The 22927-nt window shown below is 42.6% G+C and overlaps 1 protein-coding gene and 2 long non-coding RNA genes across 4 annotated transcripts in view; 2 read left to right on the top strand and 1 right to left on the bottom strand.

Moving 5' to 3' along the window:
- Window positions 1–1858: 1858 nt before the first annotated feature.
- On the top strand, window positions 1859–8365 carry LOC109313606. The gene is made up of 3 exons (XR_002102097.1): window positions 1859–2262; window positions 5105–5223; window positions 7724–8365. It is a non-coding gene; the product is annotated as an uncharacterized LOC109313606 (long non-coding RNA).
- Window positions 8366–9657: 1292 nt separating this feature from the next.
- Window positions 9658–22927, bottom strand: part of NRK (Nik related kinase) — a 120448-nt gene continuing 107178 nt past the window's right edge. For both annotated transcript variants that reach the window (XM_019540237.1, XM_019540236.1), the window contains 2 exons: window positions 10646–10785; window positions 9658–9890 (listed from right to left, as the gene is read on the bottom strand). In XM_019540237.1, the coding sequence (XP_019395782.1) occupies window positions 9807–9890; window positions 10646–10785 (224 nt within the window). In that variant the 3' untranslated portion in view covers window positions 9658–9806. The remainder of the gene's footprint in view (window positions 9891–10645; window positions 10786–22927) is intronic.
- On the top strand, window positions 10792–22822 carry LOC109313607. The gene is made up of 3 exons (XR_002102098.1): window positions 10792–11553; window positions 15969–16099; window positions 22220–22822. It is a non-coding gene; the product is annotated as an uncharacterized LOC109313607 (long non-coding RNA).

Genomic DNA, 22927 nt, shown 5'->3' with positions numbered 1-22927 from the left:
TAAGAAAAATCAGTTCTTGTCAAACACATATTGGTTAAGTGCATAAACCACTTAAGTGTGTAGTATCCTTTCACTCCAATGTCCACTTTGTAAATTAATTGTAATAATGGGTGCCAGGAGCCGTAAAGAGAAAGCAGTTATCAAAGGGCTGCTATTAAAGGTCTTGAAGAATGACAAGCAGTTTCATGGCTGCTATTAGAAGCTTTGAAAATGACAGGAGCTAGTCATTTTCCAAGACTTCTTTTCAAGTCCTGAAACTGAGAAGCCTTGAAAATGATGGGAGCTAGTCTGTGTCAGGGCTCCTAATGCTTGGGCTCTGCACTTAATGAATATTGGTTATCTTGATTTGGATAAGTGCATAGTCTGGGTATGTAACACAGCTTTTTCTTCAGTCTCACTGCTGTGCACTTAAGCCATGTACAGCGTACCTGCAAACTCCTGTTTCGCTGTTAGTGAAAGCTGAGCTACATTAAAAGGAAAGACTGTATTCTCTTATGGAAAAAAATTAACTGAACACACATGGTGTTGGAGCAATGAAAGGTACAATGGGATAGCATTTTATGTTTCAGCTGAAGAATCTTGTTATTGTACAGGACAGCAAGCTTACTGTAAAATACAGTTGTCGCAAAGTGTTTTGGGGCCAAAAAATAGCCTTTCCAATATTTGTTTCAGCATTATCTCCTAAGGTGCTTTTTTAATCCTACCTTGAACATAACGGGAAACCATAAATAATGCTAAAATATCATTTGAGGTGATTACCTGGCAGACACCTTCTTGCCCTTTAAATCACCAGCATGTACTATGAAGAGCATTTAACGTAGCAGGCTATCAGCAGGAAGATCTCTTGCACTTTTGTCATGTGGAATCTTGATTTATTGCTCTGTCTTTAAAATGTGTAGAAAACGAGTCTTTTTATATAGATTGCAGGGTTGCTCATGTTCCATTTAACTTAAATACAGCTGTCTAAGCATAGAACTGGACTTGTAAACTGCAAGTTATGCTGTTCCTTAGAGAAACAGATCTCATTGCAGAATAACCTGACACTATAGAATAGATTTCTTTTTTTTTTTAATAAACCAGACATGAAATTAAAATGCCAAGTTTCATTTAGGTTCCTGTGAAGATTGGTAATACAATAAGATACAAAGCTCTACCCAGTTTAGTCAATATACTGTGCAAGTCACAATGCATACATATATTTATCGTTACCTAGCTGTGCTGTTCAGCCAATTGTTGTATATTAAAGAGAAACATTAATTTATTCCCTGTGGTTTTTGCATTTTGTTTTCTCCAGCTTTGAGGCAAAAACCAAATGTTTTCCCTTTGGATTTGGGCTGTTTGTTTTACAAAGGCATAATTTGGGGGCTGGTAATATGTAAACCACGTAGTCCGTGCCAAGGAGTTATTCCAAAGTGAATAAATCAGGGCAATTTTATGAGAGATGGGGGAAGAGTTGGCCAACTCTTTGAAAGCATGGTAGATTCTCTGCGTATCCCTGGAGATCAAGGATCTCTGAAAACAAGGTCAATACTAGTGTGATTGAAGCTTCTGTGTATACTTAAGTGGGTGCGTTTACACAAGACATTTACTGTGCAATAGACTAATTAGCTGTGCAGTAAATGTTGTGTGTCTACATGTGTGCCCCAATTAGGCTGGACTAAACTAATTTACTCTACAGCAGGATAGTACTTGTAAATGCAAGTACTATCCTGCTGTAGAGTAGAAAGCTCTGCTGCAGTGCACATACAGATGCTGCCCCAGCTGGCTGGGGCACAAGGCCGCTTCAGTGTGGGGGCTGCCTGTAGGCTAGCCTTGCTCTGGAACACCCTAATGCCCCAGCCAGTCCCTCCACAGCACACTGAGTTGGGTGGGGAACAGGCTAACCCCCCGATCCCCCTGTCAGTTGAGGCTGCTCTGAACTCAACATGCTGTAATCCCTGGCATATATGTAAATGCTGTGCCCAAGAGCAATACACTCCAGTGCAGTAAGCACTGGAGTTTATTGCATCACATTATTATGCAAGTGTGGACAAACAGCATACTCATAATAACATGAAGTTAACCATCTAAGTGGTTCCTCTTTTCATGTGGGTTTTGCAGCTCAATGAATTCTATGCCGTTGTGGCTACGTTGCTAGCAGTACCTAAGCCAGCTAATTTAAAGCTAGATTCTTATATGCCTGCATAAGGTACAGCTACAACTGTGACTGGAGTGCAGGCAGATCTTGCAAGTCAGAGAGAAGAGGCTGTGCAGTGGAAGCAGGTTAGTGAATAAAAGTACCAGGGTTAATCGAGAAGCTGGCAGAATTTTTTGATGCTGTGCTCCACTGATCATGCTGAGAGAGACCCAGAGTTCATTATGTTTTGTGGCTGTTGGTAGAAGCTGCGAATTGGATTTTTATGCTATACTTTTCAGGAGGCTTGGGGCAAAAGGTGCAGCCCCAAAATGCAGCAGTGGTGGGGAGTGCGGCAGCAGATTCCTTTAAGATCGATTTGTGCCATCTGGATTGTGAACTGCTCTAGAGACACAGGCAGCTCATGTAAGGTAGAAGAATTTGGGGGCCTGCTCAAATTTACTGCTGATGAACTACCCCAACCCAGCCAGGATTTGTGTGTGTGAGTGTATGTGTGTGTGTGTGTGTGTGTGTGTGTGTGTGTGTGTAAGGGGGAAGCATGAAGCCCTTTGCTGCTGCACATACAGATTCTCTGCTAGAGAAGCACACAGAGGCTGTAGTCACATCTGGCAAGACCCTCTCCAGTGGTGTATTTCAATTCTTTTGTAGAAGAAAGCCTTTTCACTTTAACACAGGGCCTTGGAGGGGGGAGGAGGTCAGAGAAAGGACAAGTTTAGCTAGTTGTAAATAAGTTGAGTAACAAAATTCCTTAGCACAAAAAGCCACTTTTGGTACCCAGTAAAGCTTACTTTGATTTTTGAAAGCTTGGTTAGAACTCAGCCACAGCATACTCACAGAACTGTGATTAGGAGGGAGATCAGTTGTATGCTTCCTGTATACGCCCTTGTGGCTGTCTGTACTTTTAGGGTGGTCATCCATCCCTAATTGGGTAGGACTGGGAACATCAAGTCCCAGTCCCAGGCTGCATGACTCCAGGACAGCATTTATCCTGGATTTTCAGTATTGTGCAGGGACTGGGAAATGGTGGGTTTCCCCTTGTAGGCTGGAAGCATTCCAGCCTACAAGGGGCTGCCAGGAGCCAGATGCAAAGGGTGCCACATGCACATGTGCACCCACATACATGCACATGGCTGGGGACACAGCTAGGCAGCGTGGAGAGCAGCTTCCTGCAGATAAGACGTTGTGGGGGAGGGGACATGGGGATGCGGGGAGGGGCAGATCGAGGCCCCCCCATGTTGAAAGAGGGAATGGGGCAGGGGCTGGGGACGCTGCCCAGCCAGGGCAGTGCATGGGACCTGAGGCTGGGGCATGGAGTGGGATGGAGTCATAGGCGGCTCGTACAGAGAGTGTGGTGGGGTTAGGGGCAGCTCCCCGCCACTGCATGTAACCCTGGGGAGAGGCAGGGGGGCACTTGCCCCCCATCAAGTTTGTGTATGGGGTGGATGCAGGCTGCCCACTGTGGGCTCGGGGCTCCCTGCCTTTCTGCCTTTCCCTCGGGAGCCCTGTGCTGGTCACGCACCCCCTGCCTGTCTGATAGCAGTGGGGTGGTGGTGGTGTGGAGTTGTGTCCTCTGCTGCTGCCAGGCAGGCAGGGGGCATGTGACTGGTGTGGGGCTCCTGGAGGGCGGGGAACCCCGAACCCACAGTGGGAAGCCTGCGTCTGCCCCTGTTCCACTTGGCTCTGCTCTGGCCATGGCAGGGTCGGGGAGGAGGGAGAGGCAGACATGTCTGCCTTTCAATTTTAACAAGTTTGTCATCCTATGTACTTTACTTATTAACATGGGCATGCTCCCTTCCCACAAATCAGTCAGTCTGTTTTACTGAATTTATGGCCACCAAACAGCAATGAATTTTAATCAGTATCTTGCCTAACATTTCATATGACATGTCTTCTAATAGAAGGATAGCCTTGGTATAAAAACCTGAACAGAATTAAGTGTCAGTCTGGAAGCAATAGCGTATTGCCAACTAAAACTTTTATGCCTGGAGATAAAATAATGCCGAGTGTACCTTATCAGTAGAGGAACATTCCCAAATGCTTCAAGCTGTTCATAGGACAGAGAAACAGCATATACACTTGCCCTGTCGGAGCCACTCTGTGTGTGTGGATGAAGAAGACACGTATGTATGAGTGTGTATAAATAAACTATGTAAAAATATGGAAAAGTCCTGGTCAAAAGTTAAGGTCAAGCAGGCACACTAATCTTACAGACCTAATCTGAGACACAAAGACCTGTTTCTCTCAGAGTACTTGGTATTATCAGATAGGTTTTCTATGTCCAATGCATGTGCAAATGATACCAGTTGCAGCTATAAGTTCTCAACACTTCTGCCAATGACATCCCAAAGTCCTGAACTGAGCGCCCAGAATATGAGGATTAGGTTTCACATCTGTGAAATGTTTGGTTTCAGTGACTTACCTAGCATCACACAGGAACTCCATGGAGGAGGCAGGCAGATAATTCCATTCTCCAACACAGCTTTCATTTGCTTTAATCATATATCCATCCTCTTTCTTCTTGCAGTACCCTGGTCACCTCTCCACACCTTATAACTTTTGCAGATGAAGCAGGGGATCCTATGTCTGACAGACAGCAACCCAAACCATTACAGTTTGACAAGATTATAAAACTGAAAATGGGGTCTTATTAATGAGAAGTGCTTAATGATAAGTGGTAGTACTAAAGCAAACTAAAAAGATAAATGCCTATCAGTGAGGTGTGTATGCATCACTATACCCATTTTAGAGACAGGTAAACTGTGCATAGGGCTTAAATGATTCGCTCAAAGTGCCAGTTAGTCAATGGCAAAGCTAGAAAAGAATTCACACTGATTCCTGATTTTGTGAGAAGAAAGCAATAAAAAACACAGAACCTCCCCTCACAAAATAAAACTTCCCATTTAATGCAGTTGGTCCAGACACAATTCTGTTGACACTCAGTCTGATTTTATTTTCACTTACATTGGGTAGTTCAGGATGAACTCAACAGGACTGGAACATCAGGTCCTCATTTATGAACTTCATGAGCCAGCATGGTAAAGCAGAAGCCCTCATTTGCTTCTGTCAGATCCCTACTTTGCAGATGATGTGTACGTATTTAATTTTACAGACAATAACAGAGAAACGTGCTCTGGATAGCTAGGAAAGGGCTGCAACGAAGAAAGATACATTGCCACATTCATATTGCGAAGCAGAAAATTATTTTTGTACTGTATCAAAGTTTCCAGGGTGCACCATCCTCTGGAGACAACCTCTACTTCCATTTTTTTCCTGGTATTTGTGTTTAGAGGTAAAAGGACAGCACTGGCACTATAGCTAACAGCAACAGAAGAGCACAGTGCAAATTTGCATCATGACTGAAGTTCTGTATTGTCTTGGCTATCCCAACATTGCCTGGAAGCCTTTTTCCATTGTAAGCCAAACAACCTACTCAAATGGGTTATTCTCTCTGTAGATGGACATGTCTATATCTTCAGCTATATTTGTACCTAATAAGAGAGTGTATAATAACGACTCTGTAATGATTTCACTTCAGTTTCTCCCAGGAACTTCACAGTCACAACGGTCCTTCATTTCAGAATACTGTTTTATTATTTACTGTTTCAAATGTACATTTTGAACATAAGGGATCAATAAAAGGAAGAAACCCGCCCCCCTCCCCACATGATGTACAGTACATAGTCAGTTTGCATTGTTCCTAGTTTTTGAAGTTAGACATCAGGGTGCATACTGAAGAATACAGTTTATCATTATCATTTCTAGATGAACTGCAGACACCACACAACACAACTTTGATGGAATATTAGCTCAAACTTCTTACAAGTATAATTATCTGGAGCTCCATTTGTTGTAGGAAAACCGCTTGTATAAGTGCAATAATCTTCATGTGGAGCCTTGGCCAGTTTAATGTGTTGGCCAGATATTTTTGGAACAAAATGATTTCACAAAAGAAACCCCCCCCCACAATGTAACAGCTCACCTTCCTTTTAAGAACACAAGTAACAAATTAGAACAAACTTGTAATGAAGTACAAGAAAAATCACAGCTTGCAAACTCAATTTGAAAAATCAGAAATATATTCTGCAAAGTTAAATCATCATCAAAAATGACTTTGGGTCTCTGACATTTTTTTCTCTTCAGCTTCTGAACCTTGTGTGCTCTGAGCTTCAGCAGTTACTCAGAATTTCCCTGCAATAAATTCCAACTACAGATACCTTTCGATCTCTTCTGTCGCTCTACTTTCCCAGCTTGACCTACATCAACCATCTCCATTGATCCTGTTTCAGGCACTGTTCTGGACATTTATCTCCTCTCTCCAGCTACTTCTATTCACTTCCTTGAACAACTCTTCCCTGCTCAGTCGCTTCCATCGTCTTCAATTACCGCTCTTGACATCTTCAATCTCTTCCCTTCAGTCATTCCATTTTTCTCTTTTGTCTTGATTAGCTTCCTGCTCTTATATTTTTCTCCATGCAGCACCCAACTCCCTTTATTACTTGGAATTCCTCCCTTAAATCCTTTAAGAAATGTTAACCTCTTTGGGGCAGGTTCGTATTTTCATGAGTGAAATACCACTCAATTCCAGAAAGTTGCATTTGTCTAAGAGAACTGAAAATCTGACTCAATCTTTTACCACAGACAGAAAAATCTGCACTAGTAGGGTGGGGACAGAATGGAAGATTAAATAGTAATATAATGCTGTGTTCTCTCAGCTCAGCTTTTATTCTTGGTATGGATCTAAACAGTTTTACAGTATGTCAACTCACTGTCACATTTCTCTGGTATAATAATATAAAAAAGAACAGTTTAATCACATTTGCTTCTTCAGTCTCTTGGCAGGGGCTGTTCCAAGCTCCTACTGCTTTGTGCTAAACTGTTCTGAATTAGTTGCTAGTGTCAGGAGAACCTGCCTTGTAACTGTTGGCACAAAGACATTCAGAAATGTAATACAGAGGCTACTATGATACAGCACACTTTAAAAAGTATATAGGACAGCCTGGATCACTGATTTGTGCTATAGCAAGAGCATTTTGATAGCAAGCTTTGCACACCTACTGGGCATATAATGAAAGATATCCTTTCTTCACAGTATTTTAGCTTTCTTTTTCTAAAAAAAAGAAGTAAATTTTATTTTCTGATTTACTGCTGGTCAGCAATTACTTATATTTTTAAACTTGCAGCTTTTATTTGGTGAAAATGGAGCACAGAGAGCCCAAGGATCAGTAGCCCAGAAATCAGGACTTACACAAAACTAGATGCCTACTTACCCCATGCAATTACAGTAGTCCCAATTCTGCAACTGCTAGTGGATAGGAAGATCACTGTACATAAGCTGAGCCCCACTGCTTTTCACATGGTTCTGGCTTGGCACAGCAGTCCACCCGTGGGCAACCCAACACTGAGGAGAACTTCAATTTGGGTGTTCAAGCAGCCATTTGGGCATGCAGCTGCATGCACATTCCGAGCCTGGCCTTTGGTTTGGACAATTTGGTCATTCAGACTTTTTGACATAAGCATATTTACTGTGTACAACACTCACTATATGGTCAGAGGCAAAACTAATAATCATGATGTGTGCTGGGTTGACAGCTTTGGAAACCACAGTCCTCTAGCTGAAGCATATGGACAGCAGCAGCGATGGCTTCCCTAACACTGTCCAGCCCCTGGTCCCTAGAAGACCACTACGAAGGACAAGAATACTGATTAGCCTCCACATTCACCCCGTCTTTGGCTTGTCCGCTGCCAGTTCTGAAGATGGTTCTGCAACATGAACCCTGGTCCAACTAGACTGTGACTGCAACCTCAGTTCACATTGGTTGCAAAACTGCCACTGGTTGGTAACAAGCTTCACTCTTCATTGTTACCTACCTACCCAATTCTGAATCATCATCATAGAGGTAGAAGACTAGCTATTCCAGAACCATTTCCCAGGCACCTTTCAGTTCTACAGATTTCAAATGAAAAAATAATTATTTTTAAATACTGCTGTTAACTATCTTATTTATTTTTTTCCTTTTACCTACAGTATGCTCTACACTGGATCACTTCTGGACTGAGGTGCATGTCCAGTTTATCATATATAATAATATTTTGCACTTATATAACGCTTTACATTTTGAAAGCACTGCATGAACATTAGCTAACTAATGATTGTGCATTTAAACCTTAAGGTTCCACATTATAATGCCTATAGACTTGATGGCCAAGATATTAGCCCCTGAGAATAGTTTTATAACAGAAGCACTCAAATCAATGCCATCAGTAGATGTGGCTTTATTTAGAAGGAATTAGTATAGAAAGAGTGCCTGAAATTATTAATCTTTTCTATTTATAATAAATTGGCTCTTTGGATAAATTTATAACTATATTAAGAATACATTCGTTAACTATGGCATCCATTTTGGAAAGACTTATATTTACAAACTAGGAAATGTAGGTTCTGATATTGAACAAGCGGGTATGAGAATCATGTAAAGAAAGGGTCCCTGATTGGGCACCCTGGCATACATGAATAGTGCTGTTGACATCACCTCACATGGAATGAATTTACTTGTATAAGTAACAGTCGGAGGCCTAATGGGCACCTATACACATGCAGCGAGGCTGCTCTGACATGCTGTAATTACTGCACGTTGGAGCAGATTCGATTAATTGAGTCTGAGGGAGCATGGTAATTACTGTACTCCAGTAGACTCCAGCATGCTGTGTATCAGTATCCCCGCACTGAAAAATGGCAGCAGGGGCCCTTTAACTAAAGCTTGTTCAACGAGATTTAGTTAAAGCGCCCCTGCCGCCATTTTTCAGCACGGGGTTACTGATACATGTGATGCTCTGGGTGCTTTAATTAGAGAGGCTCTTGAAGCTGATCTAATCAGAGCATACTCCCCCCTCCCAACTCCTGGAGCACATCTATAAATGACCATGATGCCCTGTGTTTATTGGTTCTGATAAACTGCTATTTAAATTCTCTTTACAAATACAGTAACTGTGTCTAAGGACTAAGGCATCCTGTCTTGAGAGATTAACAGGGTCAGCCCTATGCAGTTTGTAAGATCTGCTCCTGGGCTGATGCCTATGTATCCAGTAGCTGATTCTACAAAGCTTTGCAGCAAAGCACGTCACACTCAGGGCATGCATCTATCCCTGAATGCCCAAGTGTGCGCTAAGCCCCTTCGTGAATAGTTGCTAGCTCACTAGTGAGACTTGGACAGTAATAATTTGGTTAAAAGAAAGTCAAACAAACTAGAAACAATTCAAAATCAAGTAGATTCTAACTCACAACTCAGTACAGATATTTGATTCTGCAGATATTGCGTCCAAAGACAAAGATTTCAGTTCGAAATAATAAAATTACAATATCTGTGCAAAACATGTACACTTGTCAGAGTGCAGGAGCCTGTTATATTCACTACATTTTTCATTACAGTTGTTATTTGTTACATTGTGAATTCAGTCTTGGTTTGCACCATATTTTTCATAGATGGAATGAAACACTTTTGCAATAATTTGACAGAAAAATGGAATTTCTTCCTGACTGAAGGAATATGAATTCTGAAAGTTAATAACGAGATTCTTGTAAGTAAAAAGTGCAAATGTGTGTGCATAACCTCCAAACTTTTGACGCTGCTTCTATCTGCTGGGAACTTCAAAGCATCCTTCATTCTGAGATGATTCACCAGTTGAATAGTATGTTTTGACCAAGTGTCATAAAGTAAATTTGACTGCAGCCTCCTGATTGTACAGACGCAAAGAACACCTTGAAAAGGAAAAAGGACAGACCACTGTCAGTTTACATTTATGAGAGGTTTTTTAAACATATTTGACAGCTTCAGGACAAAGACAAATCAGAATACTATTCTAGATAAAAACCTATTCAATTGTAATTCTTTGAGGTTCATTTTTTAAAGCAAAATTAATTGTAAGTGCTTACAAGGATATATCCTGGTAATATGTTGTGGTGTATACATTTTCAACTAGAAAGGAAATCAGGGCACATTATCAACAATTTACTACATAGTTTCTGGATACAATATTCTAAATATATCAACGAAACAAACAAGCAGCAGTGCACCTATAGAGATAGTTACCGTGTATCCACAGTAATTTAGTCACACTCAAATGAGGAAATACCTGCAATACCTCTAATATCACTGTTTGGTACTTTCCTTAAAATGTTGCTCTAAATTACACCTTCTTGCACTTGCATTTAAGAGGCGATTTTCAAACTAGGCATTACCAGAGTATGGTAACTATTCTCAGACGAGAGCTACAAAGCTGGTTAAAGCTGACTTTTCACTTGCGGTAGAAAGCAGGTTAAATACAGGGCTAGGACCTGTCTGGCTTCAGATGTGGGATTCTGTCTATAAAAGGCAGTTCATGGGATCAGCACCTATGATTGCTTTTGATTGAGCAGTTATGCCAAAGTAAGAACAATCCACCATCAATAACATGTTAAAGAAAAAAAATAGGTGAATCATGTTTTTCTTATTCAACTATTAAGCATATCTGTACCTTGTCATTTCTTTCACACAGAAATTTTAGCTTCTGTGCTTTCTTGTGCATAAATACGCCTTCCAGATTTCCTGTTTCCACAGAGCGCAGTTCAATAGCTTTCTCTCCCCAGCCCATGGCCTGGTTAGACTGAAGATAAGCTAAAATGAAAAAAGCCACATTTTACAGATTAGTAAAACAAAGGGGATTCAAATATTTGTCTGCTGTTAGTAAAACGGCAGGACCATTTACCCCCCGTAAGCATATTAAAGATTGCAAATCTAGACACACCCAGTATTCAGCTTTTAACTATACAGTGGAGTCCAATTAGATTGTATCTTCAAAAAAGGAAATCACATCCACTCCAACAAAGCCTATACTGAAATACTGCAGAGAAAATAGATGGTAAAAGGTTAGCTGCTGGCCTTAGGGGCAAATCCTTAATAAACAGACTTTACAAATGTGATCCACTCAGGAAGGTTTGTCAAGTCTACAGAAGCTGCCCCCCAACCACAGTAGGATGACCAACCTATACAGTTACTCTGCGGTGCTTTGCACTGTCTGGGGCATCGCACTGTTTGCATCCATTTTACCTTTTCCCTATAATATCGCCTTTTAGATCAGTGCTTCACTGTGCACTGTGCTCTTATTTTGGCCATTTCTTTTACCATTTCACTATCTCTTATTCTTAATCTTCTGTAAAAGAGCACAGTTTTGTAGCTTAACAAGGTAAGAAATGCACTCTTCACTCCGCACTCTGATTATATATTTTTTAACTTCTTTAGCTTACCCAAGAGACTAGAGCCTCTTTTCATTAAACAAAGCTGCATCCTAATGTGTGCTATGGATATTAAAAATGCAAGCTAGAAGTCTAGAAAACATCACTCAGTGCTAGATTCCGACTTCCCTTACAGCATTATTTATCTGAGGTAATTATACTTACCCCATTGGAGTGTCTCTGAATTTACACCCATGGAAATGAAACTAGAATTGGACATACCTGTCATTCACTATAATGATTGCCATTTAAAAAACATCTTAACAACAGAGTTGTACTTAAACTCTCTGCATTTGTTTCGTTTCTAAGTAGTTTTTTTGATTTCCATAATTACAGTAAATTCGTGAACATCTTATACTAGCAATACATGGCAATAATGCTAGTGCCAGGTGATTTTAACTGTAGCAACCTTGCTCATGTAACATAGCATTTAGATTACTATAATGACATATGCTGTGGTGATTAGGTAGTATATGGAAAATAAATGCTGTATTTTTGCGGATCACTCTCCACCACCCCAAAAAGACATCCATCTCCTTTGGGAGGGCAGAATGAAGGACAAAATAATTCTTTTTTAACCAAACTGTTCAGATCAGTTTCCTTATTTAGGATGTGCACCCCCACTTTCAATGGCTAATATTTGGGGAAAAGGTATATGGTAAGCAAATAAATAAAGGTAAGTGTTGTCAGCAAAGGGCTTGATGATTCAAGCCCCTTCTCATTTCATTGATATCTCTGGCAAGACTCCTACTGCCAGAGGAGCATGACCAAGATTTCACCCCTAGTTTTAAATCCTGATGCTGGAAATAAAAGGTAAATGGGAAACTGAAAGCAGCATTTCTCAGAATCAGGGTGGGGAAATGATATGTCAGGATGTCAAAAATACATCCAAGGGCATCTCTTCAGCTGGTGCACACTGTTTTAACTTCATTAAAGTCAATGAGTCCCAGTTTACATCTATCTATTGGTGGTTAATTGAGAGCAGTAAGTAGTTCTGGAACTGACAGTACTTTGTAGCATACAGACTCGGGAGAGATTTGGATAGTCCATTTTGTCTCATACATTTGATCATATCCTTCACTGAGATTCACTGGAAGACTTAGCAGTTCATAACACAAAGAAAATGCCTAACTTGGCTTGCAATGGGATACGGTCTGTGTAGCATCAAAATAGCAGGGGTAGCTTAAACCGGCTATGAATTTCTGGCAGGCAGGGAGCTCGAGGGTACAAGGTTTCCCATCATCCCTGCTTCTCCGTGGGCTCCTGGCAGATGTTACACTTAAGACGTGATTAATCATTTAATTGTGTCTTAAGTAGCAGCCACACATTCATGCAATGAATGGTGCGATAGAACAGAAGAAAAGCCACAGCATTATTATGCATATCGGGCCATACATGAAATATGTGGCATTCCCAGGCCTGGAAGTGCCCTGAGAGCCTCAAAGGGCTCATGTGCGCTCCCACAGCTGGGAGCATACAGCAGCTGACTGGTGAGCCCAGCCACAGGGGTGCACAACAGCCCTTCAAGGCTCAAATGTCAGGCTCCCCTTGGCACCAGCAATAGGGCATGGTTGTGGGATTGGGGATCAAATCCCAATCATATGTGGCAGGGCAGTAGGTGAAATTGTTGGTATCGTGGATCACATCCCATTGCACCTTTAACTGAATGTCAGGGACCCAGGCTACTGCACTAGAGCCAGGATGGTCAATACTACCCTGCATTTGATATTTTTTGTGACAAACTTTCATCCCCTTCATTGAAGGGCTGCTTTACACGGGGAGGCTACTGCAATATAAGCTGAGGTGTGGATTTGCAGTACACTAGCTAGTCCACACAAACTCCCTGTGTACCCACCATTACTGTACAATAAATGGATCAAACTACAAAGGCACTTGAGAGCAGGGGTGGAAAAAATACGGCAGATTCAGCCCACAGAGGGACTTTGTCTGGCCTGTGGCATGTCCCTTAGTTCTGCCTGGCAGGCTAAGCGCACTGCCCCAGCCCCAGTCTGTCCCGTGCAGGGGGTCCTGGTCCCTGCAGCACTCACCCTGCACCTGCCCATAATAAGTGGCAGTGGTAGACAGGCAGAAGCTGCTGCTGGGCGTGGGAAAAATGTGGGACCTGGCAATGGGTATGTCTGCCTCCCCCTGCCACTGCCGTGCCTTTCTTGCTGCTGCCGCCTGAAGCCTGCCCTGCGGCTTCTCCCCACCACCTCCACTGCCAGCAGCACTTCTGGGCAGCACTGACCCGACAGGGCAGCGGTGACGGGGGGGAGCTGCAGGGCAGCCCCAGTGGCGGGCTCTGGGGACTGGCAGCAAGAAGGGCCCCATGGCAGTGAGGAGGAGGCGGCCGCATCCACTGCTGTGTTCCCCTTTTCTCCCACACCCAGAAGCAGCTTCTGCCCAGCTGATGTCACCTCCTCCAGACCTGGGCCACTGCCGCTGAAGCCAGGCAGCAGCTCCAGCCCCTCCTCAGGGTAGAAGGGTGGCCCAAAGGTGGTGCAGGTGGTAGCCGCAGCTGAGTTGTCTCTGTTGAAGCTGCCACCTGCCCGCATCCATGCCAGCTCCCTGACCTCCATGGTCCCATCCCACATAGGGAGGTTTGGTGAACTGGGGTGGGGAGGGATGGGCTTGTTGTCACAGCCCGCAACAGCTCCCCCAAATCCTCTGCATGGTTCACAGGCCCAAACAACTGGTAACCCTTGGTCTAGGGCACGTCTGCACTGTTGTGCCTGGATGTGCCAGCTAGGACATGCTTCTATAGTGGCAAAGGCATGCCTTTAGCATATACTAAGAGTGCCCACATGGGGAGTTAGTGCACAGTAGTTCACACATTGGTCTACTTTGCAATTACTTTCCCATACAGACATGCCTGAAAGTGCCAAACAGGCTTGATATTCCATTGATTTTAATGGCACGTCACTTCCTGACACCATCAGATGAGTTAAGGAGTGGCGGAGGTGGATTAATGTGGACTGAAAGCCAGCTCTATTATGCATACAACAATAGACCCTGGGCTTTTTAGATAGCAGGATTCTCTATTAACTTATCAAGAAAAAAAACGTCAGGCAATTAACACGGTTCTTAGATAAAAATCGGTACCTAATGGTGTGCTCTACTATGTTAGAATTAATTTCCACAATTGAAAAAGTGACCTTCACAACCCACAAGCTGCTCAAATGTTCATGTGTTGTGGGACTTCCTTTCCCTTTCATGCATTTTTATATTAATTATGGAGGTCAGGACTGGAAAGAAACTGCAGAGATAATGAGATGGAACAATACTCGCTGCAGTAGTTTGGCTAGGATTAATATTCCCCCCAGCCTGGAAAGTCTTTGGGAGTTGGTTAGCAGGAAGGAAATCTCTGCAGGGATCTTTTTGTCCTATCAGGGTGCCCTCACCACAGAAAATGCCACAGTGTCCATTCAAAAGCTGTCAGATTCAGAGGAGACTGATGCCCCGGTGTGGGCTCTGGTTCCCACCTCTGACCATGCTGACCCCAAGCTCCTTAGGTGGAGTTTGTAGAAACATAATTAGCTGCAGCCTGTATTATTTTTATAAATGAAATTCCCCTGAAGTAGAGAGGGACAATTTGTACTCTCTTTGCTTTGCCAAACACAGTCTGCTCATTCCCTCACCCCATGAATCCTTGCAGAAGAGGACATGGCCAAGCCAGAGACATAAGAAGAAGGGGGCTGAGGCACAGGGGAGCTGGCCCTTTAACAAAGAGAAGAGGAAATTCAAATACAGGAGAGTTCCTCTCCATGCTTAGGCTTTGCTGGGAGGATATTCAGGCCTTACATGTCATTAGTTACCAGAAATTCTCGCTCCATTAATTTGATCTAAAATGTAGACGTTACCTTTATGGCTCTCCCTCACTGTGCAAGAGGCTTTCCTGTAATGCTGACATAGCAACCTCTTAGGAGGTGCTCACAACTTGACCCTTAGAAATGTTGGTTCTAGATGACCAGTCAATCAGAGGCACCAGGATCTGCTCTTGTAGTTCATCTTTTAAAGATCAGAAATACAATCCCACATGTTTAAAGGCTTTGCGGGTTGTTGGCACAGCCTGCCATCTATCATACTCCACATCCAGAAGTACAAAAGGCTACACCAAATACATCAAATTGCTTTGGGAGTCTCTAAGGCTGCAATTTCTGCTATGGATTTGGGTGACACGTACAAACCCCTTGAGGCCCTCCTCTCACAGTTTGTACTGTCAAGAGAATTGCTAATGAATAGTCTTCTCTCCTGACCTGATTCTTATTAACTCACATAAGGTGCTAGGGCTTGAGGGCGCTGGATCTGGTATTCTGTATATACATACATAAACTAACAAGCATGCATGCTCACCCCAAGTTAACTCTGTAGCGAACTAACTCAATTCTCATTTTAATTGTGTTTGCATAGCTCATCTCTGGACTTTCCTTATTTTCTGAGGCAGTGATAATTCTAGGACTTTCCATTTAGGATGGCTGATAATTGCCTAATGGGGCAGAAGACATATTTAAAGTGCTGAAAATGATAGAATTTGACATTAATTTATAACATCCATTTATCCCCCAGCAACTCCCTGCACGCCAAATTCCATCTTCAACTACAATGCATCTGAGGACAGCCTTTGGACATAAATTAAACAACTGAAACCATTGCAAACAACATTGGGAGGAAAGACGTCGTGAACTAGATTCTCAAAGGTACTTCCTAACTCAGAAAATTAGGCACTGCATATTTTTACAGATCTGGACCTCTTGTGCTATTGCTAAATGACAGCAGGACAGCCTTCTCTAACTATTGTTTTCTAGGTATTCCCCTACATCCTCTCCTTTTGGATACACAACCTATACCAAAAGAAAGTGCCTTTATGCAAAGCGATCAGAGTTTATTGTGATGCTTCCTAAAACTGCCTCTGCATGGCACTCGTAGAGTTAAGTCCAACGAGAGTTCAAATTAACACAGTTTTAAGGAAAGCCCTTCTGACAGCCCTGGAGTTAGTGTGTGTAGGCTTCCTACGGGAAAACCTATTATTTATGCTCTAGATAGCCAATATTCAGAAAAGGCTCTTCTTCCTCATCTGTGAACTGTTATTTCATTAGTGAAAACACTGGCACTGTGAAATCATCTGAGGAGAAGTCTGTGTTTGACTGCTGTTTAGCATTACTGGAAAGCCTGCCCCGTCCCCCATTTGTTGGGATTTGTTGGGGGTGAACAGAGTGGTTTCCTTAAAACCTGATATGCTCATTTATGTCTTGTTTAAAGATTTGGGCTTTTGTTATACATTGACTTATGAAGCTAGAGAATGCAATAATATTTCAGAAACATATGTAAGTAAAGACCATATCAAGCACGCAAGGGAAGTCAATCTAAGGTGGCACACAATGCTGTAAGTCACAGGTGGTTTGGATTTGTTAGGCATTGAATGGCTGTTTCCTTGAAGCAGGGAGCGTGCTTTCCAGCCACCCTCGCAGGTGCTCCTGATCGGGCTGCAGGGGCCCAATCCTGCGCTCTCTGGGAACTCCCATGCCCAGGCTGTGTAGGATCAGGCCCCTGAAGCCCCAGAAGCACAGAGGGTCTTTAGGCCTCCTCAGAGGCATTGGGTGTTGGCTGCAACCAAGACTGGGAATTTTGACTGGTCTGTGCCAGTGCTCCTCCTGGGACGTAAAGCCAGAGGTTCCTGGCTAGAGGGTCTTGCCCCTCCACTCGGGGTCAGACCAAGCACCATATTTGGGGTCAGGAACGAATTTTATTCCATCATCATGGACTGCATCACCTTCTTCTTTAGTGAGGGGCATGGCCCTCTTCCTTGGACCTCTTGAGTATATAGTAACAACTTTTTATAGAAACAGGACGTCAGCTGCCATGGTCCCCCAGCTTTCCCTGTAGCAGGTTAAGGTGCTATTTGTGTCAGGGTTGAGGGTAGTTTTACAAAGAGGTTAGATTATGGATTTGTGTGGGATGGTTTGGACAGGGATGATCCCCCCTGAGGCAGAGGGCTGGACTAGATGACCTCTGGAGGTCTCTTCCAGCCCCACTTCTAGGGTTCTTTCCAGGGTCTCCCATTTGCAAAGGTGTGCCCCGAGCTGGATTCTGGAGTTTCCCTGTTTGCAGAGAGGCACACCTGGGGAATCTGATCAGGGGTGCATCTCTGCAAACAGGACCAGGCTGCTTTGGTTGAGACCCCCTGCTCCACAGCTATAATACACACCATGGTGCTAGGACTGCTAGACCAGTCCATACAAATAGCAGTAAAAAAGCAAAGAAACCCACGTTATAGCTACCCAGCTAATATAAATATTTCCCATGCTTGTCCAAGAATAAGAATATAATCCACTAACAGTCCTCATTCTTCTCCTTCAGACCACAAGTAACTTGCACTAGTGTTGTCAAATATCCCATGTCTGTATATCAGTCAGCTATATTCAGGCTTTTGGCAGATTTCAATTTGACAGTGACCTTGAAGCTCTCAAGAACATCTTAATTCTATTTTGTTATAGCCTACGGTCAGGCAAGATAAAAATCCTTTGGTGACTGGGCACAGCGCTATCATCATCTTTAGATGAGACCAGATTTCTTTGCAGAGTGTTGTATAATAGAAGCACGCTATAAGGACACATATCAGGCTCCTTATTTAAATCCAGCCATTTTGTTTTGCTGGCAGGTCAATATACCTGAGACCTTAACTTGTCAACTGATGCAGGGAAATTTCAATCAAAATCTTTGTGGCATAAAACACATCTCTGCAGCAGAAGTTTTTCCCCAAGTTTATTGTGTCTACCCATAAACTCATATAAACTCATAAAATGTCCTCCACTTTATTTACTGATGTGCTACTGATATATAATTTAAAGCAGAACAGCAGTTCCCAATTAACTACTCCAGAATAAAAGTACCTTTTCGGGTTTCACCTAATCCATTTTCGGTGTAGATTAAGATGATTCAGATTAAGGCACACTTACTTTGGAATAAGGGTGTGCGCACGTGAGTGCATGCGCACACACAAACACACACAGTGTTAATATGGAGACCATTCTGTCAAGGCTTATGCCTGTTGTATATAGAATCTAGGAAAGAACAGCTATAGAACTGTGAACTGTAGTTCCTGTTACACCGTTTTCTACTGGTGTCTCTCCACTGACATCAGTGGACCTAATTTATACGGGTGTAGTTAGCTCAGATTCAGGTCCCTATATAGTGTGGAACTGATAGACACCATCTAACAGGGAGAAAGGAGCTCCTGGCTCAATGTTCCTTCTGCAAAGTAGCACCAACACTGGGCTTGCTCAGCCCACATTCACAGAAATGACAAGTGTCAACTGAAAATGCGGTGTGGAGGTTAAAAGGAGGTGAAAGAAATAAAATAAAAAAAGTTGGACACAATAGGACTCAAAACTCCTGAGCTTCTTTCCAGTCCATTGCCCCCACTAGTGCAGCTTGAGGGGCCTGCTGCCCCTGGCCCCTTCAGAGTCAGACAGCCCTGGCCTAACTAACGTACTGAAATTCTAGGGACAGCTGCAAAAAGAGCTCCAAACTGCCTGCAGACAGTAAAAAATATTCAAAGACAGCCAGATGATTCCTGTGCCTGAACCGGACTGCAATTATTCCACAGATTGACAAAGTGTGTCAACACATCATTATCGCCTGCTTTTCGCTAGTGCAATTCATTTCTCAGCATCAACATCATTTCTGTTTCCTAAAGGCATGTGGTGAAGAATAACTACTTATATCTCAATCCCCACCAACAATTCATACTTTAAATAAATCTCGACAAATCCAAGAGGGCAAAAAGTTCCCAAATCCTATCAGCTTGGTGTTTCTTAAACCTTTTTTTTACATAAAGAAAACATTACAACTCTGTTTTTAGCATTATACACTTGAAATATCTTCAAGATCACATAAAGAAAGTGTAGCTCTACTATTTTAATTTCCAACTGGAACTGAGCTTCTATGTTCCAAATTCTAATTAATGGTTTGGTCAAAGAGGTTTGACTTTGAAGATAACTAGTGGCTGCTATCTTTAGTTTCCCTGCCCTAGATCTGTCAGTAATACTGTAAGAGTTTGCCACCTTTCTCAATCGCTTAACAATCTAGACTGAGTTTATCATGTGAAATCATTTGTAAAGAAATGAGAAAATACATGAAGGATCAAGCAAATGATGGCTAGCTGGAAACCTTGCATCTTCCCCTTTGGAAAATGAAGTGTAAAATTAATAAAAGGAAAACTTCAATATGCAGTTCAGGTGAGAATCACACAGAACATGTCGGAATCTGCTTAAGCCTGGACATTTCAAGGGAAACTTGCAAGGTCTCCTGAGGTTTGCTTGAACAATAAATGCAGTGGGCCAAGTTTCTCCTAACATTTTAGTGCCTTTTGTCCAGACATAAGAATTCAAGAGGAGCAAGAAAATAATGGGACTCGACTGGGAAGCCCATGTTTAAAAGAAAATAGCTAGCAGAGTGATCTGATGCTGAGGATTTGGGAGCAAAGTTAGGATCAGTTTTAGTCTGCTATATATATCTATATCTGTTTTAGTCTGCTAATTCAAATAATCAAGTAGGCGGGGTTTGAGAAGACACAAAGGGCAGGTAAGCAACCAATCCCTTTAGTTGGTTTTGTGCTTTTAAAACCTTCCCCCCCGACTCTGGATTTTCTGGGAATAATGTTCTGAACTACTGGGGATAAGTACAGACAGTCAAAAAGCCCGAGGCTGAATCGATTAATCTTCACAGGTTAGTCTAAGCTGTGTAGATTGAACTGATCAGCAAGTGAGCAGACATTCACTTTTGATTCTGGAAATGCAGGAATGCAGGCAAAATGCTTGTAGTGGCCCAGGCCAGAAGTTGCGGGGGAGGCGCTTGAGCATGCCTCTCTGCTCAGCTGGAGCAAACAGTTTGGGCCAAGGCTAGTCTGCCCACCCTGCGAGGGGGTGGGGGTTTACAGGGGAGGTGCAAAGCAACCTGAGATGCTGGGGGACTGTGCATTAACTTGAATCTGGAGGGGAACTGGGACAGATGTTCAACAGACCAATTTAACCTAAATCAGTAAAGTCTGATACTACATCCATCCAGGTTGATCTTAAACCAGGTGGCCATTTTGAGAGTGGTTTATGTGTGCTGCACTTCTGGGCTAGTGACAGACATTACACATAAACTGGTTTAAGTGATCAGAAACTGGTTTAAACATGTAACAGAACAGATGTTCAGTGCATATAAACCAGTTTGAAATGGCTGAAATTGGTTTGAGATAAACCTGGCTGAATGTAGTATCAGACTTTACTGATTTGGATCAAACTGGTTTATGCAATGTCTGTCCCAGACCTCTTCCTGGTTTAATTTAAACCAGAGTCCCCCAGCATCCCAGATGCTTTGCAGCCCTGGACAGGGCTCTCTGCTCCAGAGCTGGGCTGGCCTCGCCCCTCTGCTCCCTGGCTGCAGCTCTGGCAGAGACTGCAGGCACAGTGGCATCTGCCTGGTTTCCTCCTGCATCCCCCACTTCCTCTTTCCCACAGCACAGACCGTAGCCAGCATGTGGTATGCTAGCTAATGCTGAGAGGTGGCTGTGTAAGGCAGACAGGACAAAGTGTCCGCTTAGGGCTTGTTGATTAGTTCCAACAAGCCCTAAGTGGACACTTTGTCTTGTCTGCCATGCCCCCCCACCTCAACTCAGCACTGTATAAGGGAGGGAGGACTGCTCTACCACCCCCCTGGCTTCTAGCCTGAGCTTGCATTTCTTCAGTCCAAAGGGGATGTCTGTATAGTTACAAACTGGTTTAGCCTAGCCAGGTTAGACTAACTTGCAAAGATTGAATCAACCTAGGCTCAGGCTTTTTTAATGTCTGTCCCTAGCCCTGTTGTGTTACCGATTTGAACTATTTCTGATCACTTACCTAGTGTATGTGTAATTTCTGTCCCTGGCTGGTGCTCAAATCTACAAATCCTGTGGTTTCAGAATACAACATTTGACTAGTTATTTATGCTAACCATTCTAGTGAAAGGCCACAAAGCCCCCTGCTCCTTACAAATCATTTCCATACCTTACACATGTCTCCAGAGCTTCCTATGTAAACTTATCTGAACTTTAGAACAAGTGCTGTGTCTTAGCTAGTTATCAAGTACCAAGCCTATTGTTAGCACATAACATATAATAAAATTAGGCAATCGGAAAATTTTATGGTAGTTGGAACTTGATCTATGTTTAAAGATCATTAAACATGAGATCAGGGACAATTCTGGGCAGCACAGAAGGTAAACAAAGCCAGTCTGAAATTTCTGCTCCTTCCCAAAGGGAAAAAGATGAGTACAATCAATTATGCCTGTGTAGGAAGGCAAACTAGAGCTTACATATTTAAGGAGATCAGATATATGCCAATGTCACTTTGAATAAATTGTTACAGTTTATAAAGCAATCTTAATACTATGCCCTACCTAAGAGCTTGCTGTGCCTATTCAGGATGGTACTTCCAGTGCCACAATGTTTTCTGCAGGCTGTTCTCCCCTCCCAACTCATTTTTCAATTCAGTTGCCGATTAGATGTATCACTGTTAAAACTTTTCTTTTTTTAACCTTCCTGGATAATGATTCTTTCATAGTTGATTATTTCACACTGTGCTCCTTACTTTAGACTGTGAGATGTGAAACTTCATATATTCAAGGCCATTAAAGATTCAGGCAGTATAGAGACGAATGTACTTTATGTGTTTTAAATATACTCTGCAGCTCTGGATTTGGGTTGGAAAGTTAAGAGGAGAATGAAAATATGGTTTAGTATATAGAAAAGGAACATAGTTCCATAACAGGAATATATTGATTTTGCTGTTCAGAGCTGTGGAGGCAACAAATTAGGTGCCACACAGAGATCAGAGTTCAAGACAGAGATATGCTCCATGCTCTCAACAGCAGCTGGAAAAGACGAGCCTTTCCCTTACCCTGGTTTTGAACTGGTTCTACTGACTTCAGTGGAATCACTCCAGATTTACCCAACTGGAAATGTGCAGAGAATCAGGATCATGATGCTCAAATCTGTCCTTATGGCCTGCAATGAACTGTTGCCAGAGTTGGTTTTACTGTGGTTTGCATGCAGCTCCCCCACCCTTTATAAAGGCAGGGTCATGGAAAGCCAGAAAATGCTAGGTGAAGTTTACAGATACAAAAACCTGCCATGTGCAGCTTTTCTTTGTTCGTAGCCCCATCAATAACAATTGGAAACTCAATGAAAGAAAATGTCTGACTAAAAAGGAACCTTGATTTGCAGCATTTAGAAGACCAGATGGAAATGGGGATTGGTGAGAGCCTGTTGAGAGTGCTCTCTCTGATCTGCTGTATTCTGAATGGGGGATGACATAGTTAAAGGACCAATAAGAAGACGTTATGTTCACTGATCTATTAAATTATCATATGTTCTACATAGCATGACTTTTTTTTTTAAGCGGCGGACTCCAGAACCAGTACTTTTTTCTTCTTTGTAACTCACCTGAATGAATACCAGGTACAAGAAAAAATAAAAACCTGTTGGAAGGCTGCATTCTTCT

Source organism: Crocodylus porosus, unplaced genomic scaffold (assembly GCF_001723895.1).
Source record: "Crocodylus porosus isolate Cpor-Errol unplaced genomic scaffold, CroPor_comp1, whole genome shotgun sequence".
Lineage (NCBI taxonomy): Eukaryota > Metazoa > Chordata > Crocodylia > Crocodylidae > Crocodylus > Crocodylus porosus.
The sequence above is the reverse complement of the archived record's forward strand: the minus strand, read 5'-3'. Positions and strand labels throughout refer to the sequence as shown.